Source organism: Pezoporus wallicus, unplaced genomic scaffold, assembly GCF_028554395.1.
Source record: "Pezoporus wallicus isolate ANWC-B61680 ecotype Strahan unplaced genomic scaffold, APGP_CSIRO_Pwel_v1 contig_3952, whole genome shotgun sequence".
NCBI classification, from domain to species: domain Eukaryota; kingdom Metazoa; phylum Chordata; class Aves; order Psittaciformes; family Psittacidae; genus Pezoporus; species Pezoporus wallicus.
The window spans coordinates 14,281,895-14,302,632 of record NW_026635034.1 but is presented as its reverse complement, the minus strand read 5'-3'; the positions used below and the strand labels follow the sequence as shown (position 1 = coordinate 14,302,632).

The 20,738-nt window shown below is 42.0% G+C and overlaps 1 protein-coding gene across 5 annotated transcripts in view; it reads left to right on the top strand.

Moving 5' to 3' along the window:
• DAPK2 (death associated protein kinase 2) overlaps positions 1–20,394 on the top strand; it is a 48,409-nt gene extending 28,015 nt beyond the window's left edge. For 2 of the 5 annotated variants that reach the window (XM_057399793.1, XM_057399784.1), the window contains exons 4-10: positions 2,790–2,928; positions 5,930–6,059; positions 7,180–7,228; positions 7,887–7,913; positions 10,911–11,063; positions 11,868–11,913; positions 12,767–14,213. In XM_057399793.1, coding sequence (XP_057255776.1) covers positions 2,790–2,928; positions 5,930–6,059; positions 7,180–7,228; positions 7,887–7,913; positions 10,911–11,063; positions 11,868–11,913; positions 12,767–13,402 — 1,180 coding nt within the window. In that variant the 3' untranslated portion in view covers positions 13,403–14,213. Of the gene's footprint in view, positions 1–2,789; positions 2,929–5,929; positions 6,060–7,179; positions 7,229–7,886; positions 7,914–10,910; positions 11,064–11,867; positions 11,914–12,766; positions 14,218–18,291; positions 18,382–18,561; positions 18,643–19,149 lie in introns of those variants that run through there. The other 3 variants (XM_057399810.1, XM_057399819.1, XM_057399801.1) reach the window with 3 other exon arrangements.
• Positions 20,395–20,738: the final 344 nt, after the last annotated feature.

Sequence of the window (20,738 nt, the reverse complement as noted above, 5' to 3'; positions counted from 1 at the left end):
TAGCCTGATTCAGGGTTAGTGTAAACTAGAGAGAAGAGGGAAAGTACAGCCAGGAGCTAGCAAGTGAATCTCCTGTGATCCTTGTTCTTACAGGCTGTACGGTGTCTTCAGTGGCGTAGCTGGTTGCCCAGGATGTTGCTGGGGAGCTGGAGGCTGGGCTACATGGGCTGTTGGTCTGGTCGAGAGAGAGCTGTTCTATTTTTAGTCCTGATTGAAGAGTCCGCCTTGAAGAACAGCCTCTGAGGAGGTTTGACAGGGTAAAAGAGGAAGAGAGAGTTATGTGCTTACATGGTTGAATTCCAGAAAAGTACCAGAAAGTGTCCTAGTGCAGCTGGCTTCCTGGTGACAGGGCCCTAGTGCCTGCCAGAGGTGAGTGCTTAAGTGAGGTTTGAATAGAAGTCAATAAGGAAAGTACTTGCCTCCTCTCTGTACACAGATTCCATGAAGCACTTTACTTGAAGATTTCTTTATTGGCTTGCTACAGCTGTAATAATTTGTAAACTAATGAACCAAGGCCCCTAAACCTGTTACGATGTGGAAAGGAGGCAGTGTTCCCTGGCTCCTGAAATGCACAGGGTAAAACACAACCTGTCCAGCAAGGCTGATGGTAGCACTGAGACCCTTGGTTTGTGTTACCTGAAAACAAGAGACCAAAGGAGAGTCTCACAGGCTGAGTAAGGAGGGAGAAGGCAGCAGCCAGAGGCAGCAGTTGCAACATATTTCTGTGTCATATAAGCTTGTTTTTGTTTGCCAGACTTTCAGTTGTAACAATTAAAGGATCAAGTGACTTCTGCCCAGGTGAAGTGTCCTGCTTCCTCTTGCTGAGAAAGTTTCTGAATATGTGGAAGCTGCAAAAAAATACCCACTAATCAATGCCCAAGTCAGTGGGCTCTGTGTAAGTCTCTGACTTTGGAACAGCAAAGTATGCTGTCACAGCAACAGCAGAAGTTAACAAATAAGGCACATGGCTTTGTGGCTTTTGACACGATGTTCTGGCTTGCAGTTGGCTTCTCCTTGCAATTTTTATAGCTGTTCACAAGAGTTTGCTCTGAAAGAAGCAGAGTAATCACCATCTTGTCACCACCAGTGGTGTGTAGGAGCCTGGGATCAGAGTAATCATTGCAAAGCCCTCTGCATTGCAGTGTTGTCTAACTTGTCTGTGAGTCACAGCACTTAGTTAAGTCAAAACGTTTGAACCTGCCAGTTCTTTTGCAGCTGTTTCATCAAACTGGGCCAGAAGCTCGTTTTCCAAATGACTGTTGGGTTTCTGGGGCCTTGTGCTTACATTCTGGATCCTGAGCAATGGTGTGGTGGTACACCTGAACTCAAGAGCAACAACCACTTTGTGGGTGCCCCTAAGAGTAAATCTGAATGAGAATAGATCAGTAATACCAATGATAGTGTAAATTGGAAACAATAAATGTAAACGTAATTATGAATAACAACTGTAAACAATGCCACATTCAATATTTAGATCCTCTTGTTTCATACTATACAGAAAAATAGCACTGGACCTCTCATTACAAAGCACAAAAATGAAAATAGAAATCTTATGTATTAAATTCATATGGAATGCATTTCAATTTAGATGCAAAACCTGTCAGTTACTGTCGTGGTTTAAGCCCAGGCCGTAAGTCAGCCACGCAGCCCTCTTGCTCACTCCCCCCCTTTCTTCCCACTCCCCTCCAGAGGGATGGGGAGGAGAATCAAAACAATGTAACTCCCAAGGGTTGAGATAAGAGCAGTCCAGTAACTAAAGTATAACACAAACCACTGCTGCTACCACCAATAGTAATAATGATAAGGGATATAACAAGGGAAGAGAATACAATACCACCCGTCAATACCCAGCCCGACCAAGCAGTGAACCACCCCTTCCAAGTAACTCTCAGTTACATCTTGGGCATGACGTGCTGTGGTATAGAATACCTCTTTGGTCAGTTTGGGTCAGGTGTCCTGTCTCTGCTTCCTCCCAGTTTCCCCTCCTCCCTGGCAGAGCATGAGACTGAGAAGGTCCTTGGTCAGAGTAAACATTTGCGCAGTAACTAAAAACATCGGTGTTATCAGTGCTGTTCCCAGGCTGAAAGTCGGAAACACAGCACTGCATCAGCTACTAAGAAGGAGAAAAATGACTGCTACTGCTGAACCCAGGACAATTACTAATAGCACTTCCTTGCTTTGGTACCTTCTAACCTGCTACAATCTGCTTAATTCTTAAAAATTCAGCACGAAATAAATGCTTTCCTGGCAGTTCTGTCAGGCAAGGATCTGTATTTAGGACAGTGCAATGGCTGTTCTGGAAAGAAAAGAGACCTTACTGGCAGATCTTACTGCCTCATGTTTCTGGCAGCAACCCATAAGCAAAGTCACTCTAACAGTTCTTGACTATTACAGCTTGTTCTATTTCCTCTGTCTCACCCAAAAGAAAACTTTGAAAAATAGCAGTTGAGGCAGGTAACCCAGAGTCTGTCTGTTGAAATATGCACATGCCCGTGGATTCAGCAATAAAAAAATGTACCTCTTTGGGTCCTTAACAATCCTTAATGAATCAAACCTTGCAGCATTAATGCCTTAAGGAAAGGCAGTCCTTAATTCACAGGGGAGAGAGATGAAGCCTGAAAGAAGTTTTGGCACACCTGGGACCAGAACACAAAACTCCAGGCTGTTTGCAAGAGTGGCCTTTGTCTAACTTTGTGGAGCTTTTTTGCTACTTGAGTTTTCTGTGCTGACCTTTATTTTATGTGTTACAGTGCAGTAGATAACAGGATGTTTCCTGGTGTGTTTTGCAGGGTTTCTGGAGGAGAACTTTTTGACTTCCTGGCACAGAAGGAATCTTTGAGTGAAGAGGAAGCAACGAGATTCATCAAACAGATTTTAGATGGTGTGAATTACCTTCACTCTAAGAAAATTGCTCACTTCGATTTAAAGGTAAAGATGTTGATTTAGATTTTTTTTATTGTTGATGTTTTTTAATGGTGAACTGTACTGTTTTGGATACCTGTATTTGATACCATGCCTAAAATAATGGGTAAGATCATTGTAAATGCACTGCATTTGGATGGGCTTATATATTTACTGACTGGGGAAAAAGAAATTGTGAGTCTTCATCCTTCAACTCTGTGCATTTGTGGGGTCAGCCAAAGCATAGTGTTTAAAAAATAAAAATATTAGCATGATGTACAGAAGAAATGCATTTTTAGGAAGAGGAGCCAGGTCCAGTTGCGAAGAACTGTTGCTGCATCCAGTCCCCGCTGTGTTTAGAATTACATGAGGAGTATGTGTTCTCCTGTGCAGTCTGGTTAATAGAAAGACTTCTTGATTTCTTAGCTGCATAGAGTCTTGAAAGCACATCACACAGAGCTCTTTTTCCACCATATCAGGTGTCATCTATAGTTTTGATCCTTGACTTTGGTGTCAGTACAGCTGGCCTAAACAGTACAGAAGACTTCTGCTTTTCATTGTGGCCTGCCTAGGTGAACATGCTTCTCTGAAACTAGGAGGCTGTTGTCCTTGGGAATAAAACTCTTGAGACTAGAATAAAATGCTTTTTCAGTAGCAGGCTCACAGCTGCAGAACTGGCTGCCTCAGACATCACTCCTTTCCAGAAATACATTCAAAATGCACTTATCCATAGGGGAAAGTAGAATAAAACAGTTTTATAATGAAGGGAAAAGGAAAAACTCTACTGCTAGATACATGTTCCTTGTCCTGACTTTAAATTCAGGTTAGTTTATTATTAATTATGTGTGTGCTATAGATAAACTCCTCCCAGATTTTCATGATATATGTGCTCATTCCTTGTGTTAAATGGGTGCCTAATGCTGTCTTTGTTTTAAATTGCTTTGTCTTGAGTCAGTGTTAATGGCAGGTATGTAGTCATTGCAAATATTGCATATCACATCTAACCTAAAAACTGGTTAGCAAACTTCCATCCAAATCTTCATGGGGTGCATGTGAAAAGCATAGGAGATGTGTGAACATATGAAGGATGTGCACTTGATTTTGTAATTACTACATGAATCCAGAAGCCAAGGACTGAAAATGTTTGCTTTGTATTAGAAAACAATGTGGTATCTACAATGAAATTATTGTGAGAATACAGGTGCAACTTTTTCTCTATACTGATCTCTAGCTGCTCGTTTTGGTATTTAATACCAGTAATGTTAGGTGGTCAGTGAAGATGTAACAAGAAATGCAAGACAGAAATTGGGAAGGATAAGTAAGCAATCATTGCATTGATAGTGAGCATCACAGAATAACTCTCCTGGGTTTTCAAGGACTCTCGGTTTGGAGTTTTGCTTGTGTTAAATTAGACATGTATTTTTAAGCAGGAATCTGATTAGATAGAGAATGATTTATAATTCTCTTGTCACTTGACAGGGCTCCATTGCCTGCAGTGGAGCTCCAGTGACTTACACCACCTAAGGAATAAAACAGTCCAAGAGGTAGTGACTGTGCCTTTTTGCCATTTCAGTCTGTTCTGTCTGCTCTCAATAAGCTTACATCATGTGTCTGGGCAAACACATATGCCCTAGATCCATGGAAGAAAAACTGAATTGTTAGCCTGAGGCTAAAATATTCTTGGTCCAGTGACTATGACAATAAATTATTCATCTGCTCTCTTTCCCAGTGCATCTCTGACTGTGAGCGTGTGTTTGCAGGAGCTGCTTCCACATTAGCATCTGCTGTGAAAAGGCCAGGCAGCTGCCAGCAGGGAATTGAACTGTCTCAGTGTTGCTCTTGAGCTTATGGTTAAGTTATGATAAATGAATGCATTAAAGCTCTTCCTGGGAGATAAATTGAACCCATAGGTTACTCTGAAACCTGTGAAATAGGGCCATATAGGGAATAACTAAGGCTGAGATATTAGCTGAAGGAATAAGATTATGAAATATCAATTACATCTGGTAAAGAAAGCAAAAGTCTGTGGTTGAAAAAGTTGGCTTTAATTTCACCATTCAAGCTTCACCTTTTCCCTTCAATGTTGTGAGAAATGCTACATGTTCTATTAACAGTTTGCTGTCATATATGAGCTAGGACCTCTGATGCCAACTCTTTGTATTTTCAGGACTGTTCAGATAACAAATCCTAGATCTTTCCTGGTTTTGTTCTTGCAGCTTTGAATTTAATCTCGTAGAGAGGAGCATTTTCCTTAAGTAGGTCTAGGTATGAGTAGAATACCTTAAGAAGCATTTAATCAGACCTCTTCCAGTGAGTTACAAAACAGTACAGGGACAACTGGGCAGAATCAGTAACATTGCTGTCAGTCAAAGTACTGAGTGGTGCAGCTCTCCCTCAGGATCCAGCAGTGGCATTCTGGTTCTGCACCACCTGCTTCAGATACCTGCTACCTGCTGTTATGTGTGTGCCAGTTGTTGTAACTGAGGCAGATCAGATCCATGGGGTCAGAGTGTGACATCTTCTCTGCAGGCCAGGGGGATACTTTTCTGTTTTAAAAAGTGACAAGATAAGCTGAGTTTGCGCTTCATGTTGTATCACAGTGCTGCTGGTCTGATAATCTAGTGGCATATCCTGTTAGATTGGGGAACTACATACAACTGAGTGAAAAACTCCTGTCTCATTGTGGGAACAAGGGTATCTGGTTTTCATCCTGGCAATAGCCATCATTGAGAAAATAAGCTTAGGAGTGCTAACAGGAAGATAAAGGCAGATTTTGCACAAGATAGAGTTAAAGGAATGAAAGTATCACTCTTAGTAGATCTGCTTTGCTTTTATGTAGTTCTGCTCCATTCATTTATGTCCAATTTCAGTTGTCATCCCTTTATCAAATGAATGAATTGTAAATGGTTAGGCACAGGTATGTTTCCTGTTCTACAGTCTTGTGTAAAAAAAAGGCATCTGAGAACTCTGCTATTTTCTCAAGATATTAATATTATAATAACAAAGATCTATCTTTGGTTATTTTTAGCCTGAAAACATTATGCTTCTAGACAAGAATATCCCTATTCCGCACATCAAACTCATTGACTTTGGCCTGGCTCACAAAATAGAAGATGGTGTTGAATTTAAGAACATTTTTGGAACTCCAGAATTTGTGGGTGAGTGACCTGTTCATTTGACACGTATTGCAAGTTCCATGAGGAAGCTGAGACTTCTTTCCAAAGTGAAGAAGTGAGGGTGAGAGGAAGTTTCAATCACATTTCTATCAAGGTAGCCTAAAACTAGAGGTTTACTTTATTTTTCTGGACTAGGCAAGAAGTGCTTTCTATAAAGCAGACGTGCTACTTCTGTGAGAGTAGGTTGCTGCCAAATAAATAGAGATGTGAATTCAGGGTTGTGATTGTGAAACCCTGCAAGTAAAAGTTGTAATTCTTTTACTACTGCCTATTTACTAAAGCTCTCTGCATTGCGGTACATGGGGACACAATGACTGGGTATCCCTAGCTTTGCTTCCTGATAAAACTGCCTCACACTGGGTACAAGTACTGGGTACTATTAAGTACAAGCCTCTCACCTCCCCTTACATCTTGCCACCCGATTCTCTTTTTGTCACTCATTGATCATAATTGTCATATATCTTACTTGGATTTTTAGCTTAATCCTACTCCTTTCTACTAGTTTCACTTAGAGATTTTGGAGTTGGCTTGCAGAGGGCAAGGACACATCTGTTATAGATGCCTTTTTTCATCTCATTACCTCACCTTGGTCTTTTCTTTTTCATTCAATCTTATATGTGGATGTTTTTAAATGAGGAAATGGTTTTTGTAATGATAATGGGTTTTGGCACAGATAGCAGTGTAGTCTAGCATGTAGTTTCAATCTCTTGTCTAAGGGCTGTTTCAGGCTGGCCATTAGAAACTAGCTTTAATGGCACCAGTTAAAAACAAGACAAAAGCTCAGATTCTTGAGGGTAACAGTATCCTTGGGAAGCATAATTTGTTTTAATTAGCACTGTAATTAGTATACATCATCTGCTTTACCCTTATACTTGAGTTGCACAATGCTCCAAGTTACTCCACATAATCTCTTGCACACCTGTGAACTTGAATTCCTGTCAGGCCTGTAAAACTCTAGACAGTGCATCCTAGAGCTGCCTTTCTTTTTCCCACCCCCCCCTTTTCCTTCTTGGCAATTTGGTGATTTTGAGCTGCTGTTCAGTTCAGCCTGGTAAAAACCTGTTACCTCAGCTGCTGATGTTGAATTGAATTCTTCTTACAGCTCCAGAAATAGTGAACTATGAACCACTGGGACTGGCTGCAGATATGTGGTATGTTTTGAACTTCCCCCACCTTGCTCTACTGTTGTCTGTTCCCAGTTTGCTCTGAACAGAGTCCATTCTACTGCAGCAAATCAAAACCAGAAAAAAAAACCAAACCCTTACGTGCAGTTAATAACTCTTTGTTCTGTCTTTCCATTTGTATGCATTCTCTTAAATGAAGAGATAAGCATTTAATTTCTGCAGTATTACAATGAAAAACTTAACTGATGGCAGTTACAGAGTTTACATTTTACCACTGTCCACTGCAGAGGATGACTCTTGAAAGAAAACATGTTCCTGTCTCACTTGTGACAGCTTTATTTATAAGTCCTGCATGCAGAGGAGACCTGCATATTAATCTGATCTGCTGAGCAGGCAGGCAAAAGAGGTCACCCCAAATAAAACTTCCTTGTTTCTGTTTCTTTGCATTTCTGGTGTGTTCTGTGGTAAATACCTGCTAGAGTAGAAACACATAAAGACTTCAGATACCCACATTACTTGAAGTTGTGTGTTAAATTCATGCTCAACACCCTGAAACACCATTCTTTGGAAGAGATGTGTTTTCTAAAGCTGCTTGTATAGCAGCTACTATTGATTTTTTCATATTGTGTATATTAAGAATACAGGTCATGTAGAACCCTTGCAATTAATCTCCTTTGTTTTTCAGGAGCATAGGAGTCATCACCTACATACTGTGAGTACAGTGGGTTTGTTGTGTAGAAGTGTTCCTAGAGCTCTGTCGCACTAGTATGAAACTGCTCTTCCCTTTAGTCATGTAAGAATGGGGTGGGCAGTAGTTTGTCTGATGGGCAAATGTTATCCTGCAGCCTTTTCAAGTTTAAAATAAAGGGTAAAAGAAGAGGGGCATTCTGAAATGTCTCTAGCATCACTGGGCATTTCTACTTCTTACGGGACCTCATCAGCTCCAAACGGTAGAGGATGGAAAAGCTCAAGTGTATTGGTTGCTCACAGAATGACCACGAGCTATCAGTGTGTGGAGGGAATAGAAAGTGTAATAGTACCATTTACAAGGTGAGATTTCAGGTAAATACAGGGAAGATTTAATTTGCTTGTAAAGACAAATCAGTCCAGGTTACTATGCATAAACGTGGTCACCCATGTTCAAAAGGTGATTTTAAGCTGGGTTGGGAGCGGAGAAGTTGACCATGGGAACTGAGAATTCTTTGTACAGCAGACAAAAGGGCTTGTTAAAACGAGTAAAGCAAAGGCTGGTTGGGAATACTGCTGTAGTCAGCATGAGGGGAAAAAAAGTGTGTCAGCTGGTGATGACTAAATAAAAGTAGGAGATTATGACAAGCTCAGGCTCAAAGAAATGAGGTTCTGTGGGCATCCCAGGGACAAGCCGTCGAGAGAGTTTTAAGGTGGAGCTTGACAACTTGAGAAAGTGCTTGTGTGACAATGGATGCGTGCACTGGAGGGACAGCATTCACTGCTTCAGGTATTCTTTCCTCTGGTTTGATAAGGGAATTACAGAAGTGATCAGCAATTCTTGGACCTAACTGCTTCCATTGAAATCAAGCTGCTGTGACTGCTGGGGAGCAGCGCATGGCAGAAACTGCATGCTTGGAAATGTCTCACCCTGTCATTCCTACCCTGGGCATCTGCTCTTCCTTATAACATTCAGAGGACTAACTTGCCACGTTTAAAGAGGGAGCACTCCAGTGCTTTTGTGATGGGAGGGGTCAGTCTGCATGGTATGCTAAGTACTAGGAATGTGTATGCCTTTAGTATTGCCTGTTGAATTTAAAGCCTTTTGTTCTGAAGAAGTCTGAGTAAATGGGGTGGGTCTAATGATACCACCTACTTTAGCAAACATGGCAGCAAGCAAATGGATGCCATCATCAAGTGCAGAGCTCAAAATGCCTACAAGTCCTTAATTCAGCAACCAGTGGAGTGGTTCCCGGGGTTGTAAGGGCAAAGCCTTGAATACTGAGGTCTGCTGTTAGATATTTACAGGCACTGAGTCAGGGTATGACAAGTCATTTCCATTAGGTGCTCGAATTTGAGAATCTCCTCATTTCGCAGACCTAAAGACTGAGTCCCAAAGAGGCAAATAGAGCACTGTTGGCTTTGGCTTTCAGCAAAGAGCCAGAAGGTGGAATTACAGCTGCTTCATTCCATAGTTTTGGGAAAGGGAATAGAAACTAAGGCTCTAGGGCAGGCTTCCAAGCTTTAGTTTTGGAACAGTGCCCATGGTCTGTGGTGAGGTGCCTGCTTGTAGCCTTCTTTGTGGCTAACTCAAATGGAACAAAAGCTTAAGAGGTAGAATGTAAAACCCTTTAGGAAGTGAGATTCACTGTTGCTTATGGGGTGACATTTACTCCGTCAAAGAGAACTGGAGGACCTAACTAATGCTGCCTTGCTGTGTAAGCTGCTTTGGCATTGTTGTATGGTTATAGAGGGACAGGAAACAGTCTATGCACTCAAATGTTTATTCTGTGGATAAAACCACATGTGGTAGCTGGGAATGGGGCTGAATGGCCCAGGTGGTCCCGTTAAATTTCTACTTATCCCCAGATTCCCAGTCAGCATGGTGTTTGGCTGGGCAACAAGGTAAAAGGACTGTTGGGCAGGATCATGTAAGCAGGTGGTTTAGTATTCACAACCTCAGTTCAAATCCCAGGAGTTTATTGAAGCCCTGTTCTGAGCCTGCTGCATCCTGGAACTGTGCTGTCAAAGCCAGACATAATAGATAAGCATAATAATAGCCCAGAAGATTTTCAGAGAGGGATGAGGTCAATTTCCTTGGCATAAATAACATTTCCTATCAAGCAGGCTTTTGCCAGTCAGCGTCCCTGTGGGTTGGGGCAGGGAGGAAGGGGAGGACAGGCAGAGTCTACAGTGTATCTGTTCTAACACTTGAGTTTAGTGGAGCAGAGGTATCAAAGGCATCAAAGTTGAAGGTTGTCACTTGCTGTTGAGAGATGGGCAAAGCAGGAGGAAAGCTTTTTCTCGTAAGATGCTGAATAACTTTTTATTATGGTGTTGTCTCCATTATATCCTTGCAGTTAGAGCAGAGTGCCAACAGAGTGAAACGTTGCATTGCTCAGAAGTAGGCAAAGTCCTTCTGTTTGTGGGTTCCTTTTAATGAGCAGCATGACATTACCTGTCCATCGGACATGGCTCCTAGGCAAGGCCACACACATCCGACTGCCCGTCCCGCATTGTGTTTTGGTTCCAGCTGAGAAAGGTCTCTTGGCTGAACCCACTGTGCAGGGAACTTTGTCAGTAGCCTTGCAGACAGAAAAGCAGTAGGGGCAGGACTTTTCCTACCCAAAGAAAATGTATAGAAACAGTACTTTCTCTGTTTGAAGCTGATGGAAGCTTCTGCCTAGTAGTGTTTGTGGGTTCACAGGAATAGAGACTCTCCCCTGCTGAAACTTCTGCTTTGATTGGCAATGACTTCAGTGAGACTCTTGACAGAGGGGAATCTGTGCAGTTTTATCTGTGTGCACACATTAGTGCCATGCTAGAGACTTTCAAGATGAGTCTGATTCATAACCCATAGATGTAGTGAGCCAAAGCTGGACCTGTTATTTCCCATGTAGCATGGCTGCTGCAGAATGAGATCCACAAATGTCCTGAGACTGTATTATACACTCACTGTAATTTCAATAGGGGACCTCTGCTGTTTATTTTTCCAGCTGATTTTTCTTTCTGGGTTATCTAGCCTCAGTGGTGCTTCGCCTTTCCTTGGAGAAACTAAACAAGAAACACTTGCCAACATCACAGCTGTGAATTATGAATTTGATGAAGAATTTTTCAGCAACACCAGCGACTTGGCAAAAGATTTTATTCAGAAACTCCTGGTGAAAGATACACGGTAAGTGTCAATTCAGGAAGATCCATTTGTCTCCAGGATAAACTTGGTAAAAATAGGTTCTCCTGGCTTTTAATAAAAGCTGTGGAATGGGGAAGTAGTATCTCCTTCCCTATAACCTTCTGTGTCCTGGAGGGAAGTCAGGCTATTGCAGTTCTTTTTAATGGCTTCATTAGGGGAGAAGATAGGTATTCCCCATTGGAATGGGGAAGTAGCATCTCCTTCCCTATAACCTTCTGTGTCCTGGAGGGAAGTCAGGCCGTTGCAGTTCCTTTTAATGGCTTCATTAAGGGAGAAGACAGGTATTGGAGTGAAGGAGACAAGTTAGTCAAGATTCCTGCAAATCCTCAAGCCTTAGAATGGGCTGCAGTAGGTGGGGTTGGTGTCAGGTTTGCACAAGTCTAGCAACCTCCCTTTAAGAAAGAACAGGTCCCTGATACTGATTTGTCCCATGTGCCAGAGGCAGTGCTGTGTTTTCTACCTTTGATTCTCAGCGCTCTTAATGTGCTGTTCACCAAACTGCTACAATGCAGAAGAAAGTTAGGATTGCCTAGACTTGAAGTATTGCTCTCAGAAACGTTCCTCTCTGGAAATGGCAGCTCCTGCAGTGATGTAATACTGTGTTCTGAAGGCCAGTTTTGATGTAATTCATGTTGGAAACCTTGATTCAAACATGGTTATATTCAAGACGTATAGATAGAATTTATTTTCCAAGCATGCAGGATGAACAAAACAAAATCAATGGACTTGTGTACCGGGTGTTTCTCATTCACGTCTGGGGGGGGGGGGGGTTGTGGTGTTTTTTAGGAAACGACTTACAATTCAGGAAGCTCTGTCTCATCCGTGGATAACGGTAAGTCTGATAGACACACTGCGAGCAAAGCAGGGGTGATGTTCTCACTCTTATTGGTGTGTTAAATGGAAAACTGCCCTCCAGGTGCATAATGAAACTGTGTGTCTCAAAGAAATGCACTGGGAAGAAATTGGTTGCATCTCACTAAGTCCTTGGATTTCTGCAAATGACCTCTTCTTACCAAAACTTTGATGTTTGTTGCACATTCTAGTATATCCTACCTTAAACTGGGGCTTGCATTTTTCCATTCTTCTCAGTTTGCATGGACATATGCGATGTGTTTGGTTTAGTGCTTTCTGGAGTTGAGATTTCACTACACCCAATGTGGAAAATACCATTTCTCTCAAGATCTAACTGCTATACCAAGTGTGCTGGTTTGCTTACCTTTGTGTGTCTGTATGTACTTTTTCATCATAAACATGGCTTGCTTTCGTGGATAAGTCTCTTACTGAAAACACAGCTAATCTCAGCATGACTGGTGAGGATGTTTGAAATGCGCAGACCATTAACTGGAATGTTTTCAGGATTGTTGTTCTTCCTCTTACAAATATTGATGGCTTTGAGACTGTTAACTGCTAAAAATCAACATGAAAGTCAATTGGGGCCCTGTTATTTACACTTATCACATTGGAGTGAATGCGCATCGCTTGTCACATTCAGGTCTGGGTTTGTGTGTTGGTTTGTTTGGTTGTTTTTATCCTTTTACTCAAATGCATGAAGGAAAGCCTGTGGGAGCAGAGGCTCTCCCAGCATTGTGGAAGCTCAGGCTGCATCCGTTGTGTATAGTTTTGAATTGCTGCACTGTCTTGTAAAAGGTCAGTAATACTGGTTCCTCTGTCTGATGGCTCACCAGCTGAAAGAAGAAACAAAAGTCCAAGAAAATAAGAAGGTTGAGAACACGCAGCTGAAGACAAAACGCCTGAGGGAGTACACCATAAAGTGCCATTCGAGTATGCCTCCCAATAACACCTACATCAACTTCGAGCGCTTTGCCCGGGTAGTAGAAGACATTTCACTTACAGAACGGGGGTTCAGCACTTTGGCTGCATCCCATGATTCCTTACAGGAGGACATTGATGCTCTGGTTTCCATTTATAATGAGAAAGAAGCTTGGTATAAAGAGGAGAATGAAAGCGTGAGGCACAAGCTGTCTCAGCTGAAGTATGAATACCGTAAAATTGAATCCCTGAAAAGGCACCTACAAGATGATATCAAGACTGTAGGCACTAGTCTTACAGGCATAACCGGGAAGTACACTGATCTGCAGAGTCAGTATGAATCTCTCAGTCAAGAACTTTCTGAGGAGCTCAAGTGGATACAGGATTTAATGAGTAATTTTCAACTGGAAAATGAAGCCTGTGTGAATGGAAACTTTGACTCTGTTTTCAACAAAGATATCAATGAATCTCTAAGGGAGCTGTTAAATAGATCTCGCTGTGAGGAATTTCTTGCAGGCTTGAATCTTGAGGTAGCAGCATCACATCAGTGATACTGTAGATCAGTCTAGGTGCAGAGTTTGCTGCCTCTTTCAAAGTACAGCAGCTTAAAAAGTTTTCAGTGCATAGATTTTACACAAAAAACCATGACCTAGATCTGAAACAGAAAATCTCATGTATTGCACGAGGTGCTGACCAAAAGCTTGCAGTGTTCTGTAGTACTGAAGTATTTTTCCTATGTTCAGTGTCTGAACTTATGGGAACTATATCATCACAGTGTTATGGACACATCTAACCCTACAGCCTCTTGCATTGCCTGCATTATACTTCATCATGTATGACAGTTCTTGAAGATTATTGAGTAATTAACATGGAATAAAGAGTAGGTCGGTCGATACTTACTAGAAGCTGGATGCATGGAAACTGATAAAAATCTCCTGTAGCTTCCTTGTTTGTACGAAGGAATGGTCCTGCAGACCTGCTGCGGGCAATTCTACAAATCATATGAGAGAAATATTTGCAAAGGTTAAATCTGTCCCGTACACCAGAGTCAGCAGTGTAGTAACTGAACATTTAGCTAGCGCTGTGGAAATGCTCTGTGAAATGGCTGCTGATGAAGAAAAGTTGTTTTTTTTAGGCCAGTTATGCAGGGTGAAATCTTTTTATCATCAAAGATGTTGTTGATTAATCCTTTAGTTTAAAATCCAGCTGACTTTCCTGTTCTGTACCAAAGAAATCCTATTCATGTGACGCAACCGGGGACTTGTGATGAACTGATCAAATAACTGTGTGTGTAATTTCACAGTGCAAATCTTAAGTTGAGAGTGATAAGTGATAACACAAGTACTGGTTTGCTTTCTACAGTAAAGGTGATGACAAAGGTACAACTGATGTCATCTGTGGTGTGGGATTTAAGGCCAGTGTTCTTGCTATGAAAATACCTTTTTTTTTCCTTAAGGTTTAGAAAGTAAAAAACCCAAATTGTCCCAAACTTGAGTCATGCCCGATTGCCTTGTGTTTCAAAGAAGTCCTTTGATTATACTGTATTGATACGCACAGATGTATCCATCTCAGTTTTGGACACAATAAATAGTCACTTATGCAGGATGTACTTGTTCCCTGATGGTGTAGCTAGTGACTGAAGAAGAGGTGTCAAGTTTCTGTGTACTGAAAAGAGTTACCAGCTTTGTTTCTGTGGCTAGTTTACAGCCAGCCCCTGTGCTTAGCTGTATGAGTTCACTGCAAGGTAACAAGGTTTATGCAGCTAGAACTGGTGAGATCATAGCCAGGCATCACTGCTCAAGTCCATCTAGAGTGGATCTTTATATGCATATTAGAATATCTTTCACTGCCCATCCTCATTCCTCCTTTTCTAGAGAACCTAATAAATTAAATGGAACTGTTGTTGTTCAGAATATTACTAAGAATAATGTTTATTACTTTGATAAAAGTATACTCTCATCCAGTTGGTTTAGAGCATAGTGGTCCACTCACTGCCATGTCCTCATAAAGATGTGCAGAGGCTGGTGAAAATGCAGAGCTCTGAAAACACTTAATTATAGGGGTATTGTAACTCCTGTCATTGTACTCAGTGGAGGATGGAAACTGGATGTGCTCTCTGTGGCATCTTTCTTTGCACAAAATGAAAATTTTCCCAAAGCTTTCAAGTGGTGCAGATAGCCAGGAAATGTCCCTAGCAAGGTGGTGGTGGTGATGGTTGGTGGGAAGTGGGGTCCACTGTGACAAATAGTACTGGGAATTTTACGTATGCCCATTTTTTATTCTTTCAGAACACTTCAGTCATCACTACTGTAGTGTTCCTTTGAGCTGGAAGGCCCACAGGATACTGTGCAGGGGAACTGGAACACAGGACTCCTTATCCCTGTTTTATAAGGGAGAGAGTTCTAATTCTTAAAAGTAACTTAAAACTTAGTGAGAGTTCATATCTGCAGCAGAGATCCTCAGGAAAGAGAGTCTGCCTTCCCTCAACTATGATCTCATATTCTCTGTTCGTCTTGATATTCTTTATGAACAAATGTGTTGGCACAATGAGAAGGAACATTAAATGAGGCCACTCTGTTCCTGAGCATGTTTAGGTGAGGTTATTGTTGTGACTCAGTCCTTGAGGCTAATGCTCTGTGAGCTGAAGGAGGTCACTGACATCCTGCTTTTGAGAAGATATTCTGATGATGGGGAAAACAACAGGGTCACTGGTTTGCAGGCCACTTAGAAATTGAGAGGCTGTTATTAAGAGTCTGCGGTAGCTCACTGTAAAGTGGGCTACTTTTTATGCAGCGATTTTGCTGCTGAAAGGGCACTCAGAAATTGTTCATTGTGATTGTACAGCTGACATTTAGCAAATGACATTTTTTCCACTTCAAATTGATTTCTGCTCGGTGTTTTGTTGCACCATGCTAGCCATTTGCAGCATGAGGAAATTGCATTTAATGCTTGAATGTCCCAGTTCTGTTGTGTGCAAGCGGTGTATACCTCTACATCAGAAGGAGGCATAATGGATAGCGTGGCTCCTGGAATTTCTGCAGGGATGTCTGCACAAATGCTGTACCTGGAAAGTGAATGTGTTGTCTCATGAACATTATCAATTATTTTGCTGAAAAAAATGTTTAAATCCTTACTGCTGTGATTTCCCTTCTCCTTTGGTGCTCTTGCTTCTGCAGGTGTCTGGCTTGATTGTATTCCAGTCCAGTTCAGTATAAATATTTCTGGTTTATCCACCGCCTACATATGCAGATCAGAACTGCGGGAATGGTTGCCACTCCATAAGCTCCATGGTCTTTGAAGGGTTGATTTCTGGCCTTTCTCTGTTGCCTTTTACCAGGTCTGGTTTTGAACTTTTTTCCCCTCAATCTGTCACATACAGTTTTCTGGTCTATGCAAATTTTGATGTGGTTTTGGAGGTGAAAGGTGCTCTGTTTTCAGAAGGGCTGTGTCAGGGTTTGCAGAACACCTGTTCCTTTACACCAGATGGGCATCCAAACATTTTAGGCACATGTCTGAATTCTGATGTGTTTTTTTCTTGCCTGTTTTCCATGCTCAGGTGTTGCAGTTCTTTCCTCATGTGTTTATTGCCAGGGTACCAATGTCTTGTGCTGTCATACTCTAGGTATGGTTAAAAGACAAAGCCTACATCTTTTCAGTGGTGTGGATCCTCATCACTAGTATGAAATGACAGCTTTTTCCCTTTTCATTACGGCGATGTCAGCAAAACATTGGAGTCAGTTAGATGAAATGCTGTGAAAATGATTAAGGGATGGGACTGTTTGTCAAAAGGGAGAGACTGAGAGAGCTGGGATTGTTCAGTGTCAAAAGGAGAAGGCTTGGGCAGATCTTCTCAATCTGTATAAATATGTGGTGGAATGGAGTAAAGAAAACAGAGCCAAGCTCTTCTCATGGCGTCCCGTGACAGAACAAGAGGCAATGGGCACCAGCAGGAAGAAATAACATTTAAATATTACAAAGAGCAAACAAACTTGTTACTAAAGGAGCAGTCAAACACTGGAACATGTTCTTAGAGGTGTTATGGAGTCTCTGTCCTTCAACATCCGAGTGAGCTGTGGTGCTGGGCACGCTGCAGTAGCTGACCCTGCCTGAGCAAGGGAGCTGGGCTTGAAGATCTCCAGAGGCCCCTTCCAAACTCAACTGTCCTGTGATTCCTGGCAAGTCCAGTGTTGACAAAAGCTGGTCATGGGTTGCTGTTCTTGGGTCACCTTCTAATTTTGCTTGGGATCTCTAAGTGCAGATTCCTTGCAGTGGCAGGTTACCTGGGCTTCTGATAAGCAGACAAGGTTTCATCGACCAGCTTTGAGAGAGACAAGAAAAAGGCTACTCTGTGGTACCATGTTAATACTTGGGTTATAAAGTACAGCTAGCACCCTCTGGAGTTATTCCCTATTTCACATTCACATGTTCTTTAGAGCTGAAGTGACTGCCTCAAACTTACCTATGTACTTTTGAAATGTCTATAGCACAGCTTTTTTATTCTTTCCTTCTATGATGTTTACCCCAGCCTGGTAAAAGAAAACCTGTCAAAGCACAACTCAGAAAAGATGTGCTAGAAGAGCCAAATCCTGGAAGCGAGGAAAGGGCCCTCATTGATCTTTGGTTTAAAAATATCCTTGTAAAGGGCAAAATGTGAAAACTTTTATCTGAAAATGTAGAAAGTAGCACAGGACCTAACAGTGTGGTGATGCTGGTTTACTTCTATTGTGTCGTGATTTCTAGCAAGCCCCTGCAAACCCCCTGAGCAGCAGTGTGCTGCAGTGCCACTGATATGCTGGCATCTCCTCCTCCTTTCTGTCGAGCCTCTGTGGAACCTGTTCTTTGCTTTCCCAGTGCCTTTCAGAAAGAGAGAGGTGAATAAATGCCAGATGATGTGAGCTCTATCCAGAGAAGGTGGTGCAGGTGTGCACTAAGAGGCACCTCAGCAACTTTACAAAGTGGAAGCACTGCCTTAGCATCCTCTAGCATCCCCTTAGTTATCTCTCTCTCTTGTTTGGCTGTCCTTCCTTCTGTCCTTCAGCTAGAAAAGGTGTTCCCAGACCTTTTGTTTGTTTTTATGTGATCGTTATGAAACAGAATATGTAAGTGTAGGTTGAAACAAAGTCCAGGCCATGTGGTACACCTTTTGTGCCAGGTTACATGGCTAGAAAGGGGCAGCAGTGGAACTTCTGAGCACAGTTTTGTGCACATGGCCAAGTGTGACCATGGACTGCACTGGCTTTAGGATGTTGTTTGAGATCAGAGGGTACTCTCCAGGCACAAGGTGGACTAGATTTAACTATTTTTCTTCTGCTTTTACCTATATGAACCCACAGCTTCGCCAGCCAGCATTCTTTCACCCAGCTCCAGAGCACATGGAGAATCTTATGTATTTCGTGCACCAGCAGGAGCCAGGCAATAAAATTGCTCTCTTATCTTCCAGCCAGTGGACAAGCGACAGGCTTTGGTTCGGCAATCGTCTGTTGTTAACATGGAAAACTTCAAAAGGCAATATGCTAGAAGGCGATGGAAGGTATGACAGTGAGCCTTTAGTCCTTCTCATGTCAGGCTTCCCCAGCCTCATGGAACAGAAGGCAAGATAAGATAAAACTTGAATGTAAAATTGTAATGCACAGTAGGTAAATGAAATGTGTTCAGGAATGTCTGTGCTGCATATGTGTGGTCAAGTTCTCATTCTTCCCTCTCTCCATAGCTTTCCTACCGTATTGTCTCATTGTGCAACCAGTTGTCTCGTTCGCTGGTGAAAAAGGTCCTAATAGAAGATGAAAGTATGGTAGGTACATTTCTTGAATGGGGAGAAGGACAAATTTTGCTGAGCAGTGATTTTTACTGTCCTTAAATGGAGGCACAGCCCAACAGGATTGCAGTGTTTTTAAGGGGGAAACCGGATAGGACCGTGGTGTCCATTGTGTGCCTTTAATGCTGCCATAAGTTGTGTTACAGAAATGTTGGGCAGGAAGAGCTGGTAACTATAAACCCTTGAGGTGCTAGCCACATTCATGCTACAGAGGAGCAGCAGGGAGGCTGCAGGTTCTGTTTGGATACCGTAGCAGTGACTGTGCTGTCTGCCTGGGAAGTGAGCAGTGTTGGAGAGAGTCTGCACTGCTGCTCTGATGCCCAGCAGTGTGGTGGAGGGTTGGGGACCCCTGCGGTGCATGTGGCCTTCTGAAATTCCTATTAGCTCTACTCTTCTCAAGAGACGATAAGCTAATAATAATATTAGAACATCATGTTTAGCAGCATGGTGTCTCACTGATGTGACTGTGCCTTTCTATTTCAGAGGAACTGTGAAAGTGACAGTGAGGATCTTTCTCAAAGAAAAGCCACTCATCAGAGGAGAAGCAGCATATCATAATGGAAGGAGAGTTTCACGGGCAGGAGACAGAGGAAACTTCCATCCTTGTTGAAAAGAGCAGCTCTGACAGCAGACATTGACTTCCTGTCTGAACCCTTGGTATGATGCTTCTCACTTCTCAAACTGCACCAACGGCTGGATGGTATTATTAAATACCTGCTGAGCAGTTTAGAAAGTTGGTGATCCAGATTCCTGAGGAAATGCTGCAGCACAAGCACTGATTGAAGTGCCTTTATATGTTGAATGTTTCAGTGATACTTCAATCCATTTGGGATATCAACTGCACTCGGGACGTAGGGTTTCTAGTGATATTCTTCAACTGCAGAATCATTCACATTCTGCACAATGATAAAGACTGTGCATTATTATTTCAGTCAGGGAAATTGTTATTGAGTCTTCAGGAAAAAAAATTAATATGGTTTTCATTTGTTAATAGCATAAGGATTTGATGACAGATACCTGTCAGGTTTATTAGCTGTGTGCAGTACTCTGTTACTGCTGCCACTGAAGAAAAAATCATAGTGCCATTACATATCATAACCTTGATTTCATGAACCTAGCAGTAAACAGTTCTGTACTGCAGTAAGAGCTGTACTCTGGCCATCATCTCTGGCTGAAAACTAGCACAACCTGCCATTGTCAATGGGAGTACAGCTGATTCTGGCCGCTGAGCTAGGCCAGGGCAATTTTGGGATGAAAAAGGGAAAAATTTTGTAGTGACTTGCATGCACCCAAATACAGTGTTTTTACAGAACGATGGCAGGATGCTTCACCAAACAGAGCACTTAAAACCCCAAGGTATATGAAGAAATAGTTCTTTTTAGACTTTGTTTTTATTTTATTATTGGCAAATTAGAGATTCACTAACACCTATTTGTATAGGTGCTGTTTACATGTAACTCAAACTGCAAACAACTGTGTGTTATTCAGGGGGTTGTAGCCACAATTGGGGGAATAAGCACTTTGATATTGATGTAACATCTCTGTGCTAGGAAGTTGCATCGTTTTAACTACATTAGTTTCTAAGCCAGTATTGTTCAATTGGTACCAAAAATGGGTATAGACTAGGGTATATTTTTTTTAATTGAAAATATTAGTTGTTGGAAGTTCATATTTATTTTGCCATTTAATAAATTAAAACTCAGAAAGCAAGCCTACTAGGAACAACTATAGATTGACAAGGAAACTGGACTTTTTGGCTTTAGGGTTGTCACTTCTAGGTCGAGTTTAGAGTGTAAACTGATGTTTAAAACTAGTATCAGGTTAATTCTGCCTGGCTTCCTCTTTCTAAGGAATAAAAGTACACTGCTTTTATTTGTAGCTTTGTATCCTTGCTTAGGCAGAGACTAAAATGAGAAATGAGGTTGATGAGAAGGTATTTCTGTGAAAGGAAGGAAATGAACAAGAAGCATTGGGGGAGGGAGGCTGAAAGTAGGATTTGAGGGAAGAAATAAAATGAAGGAGGTGATGGTGGAGAAAAAGTGGAGAGGAATGAGTAGGAGAGGGACAGGCAG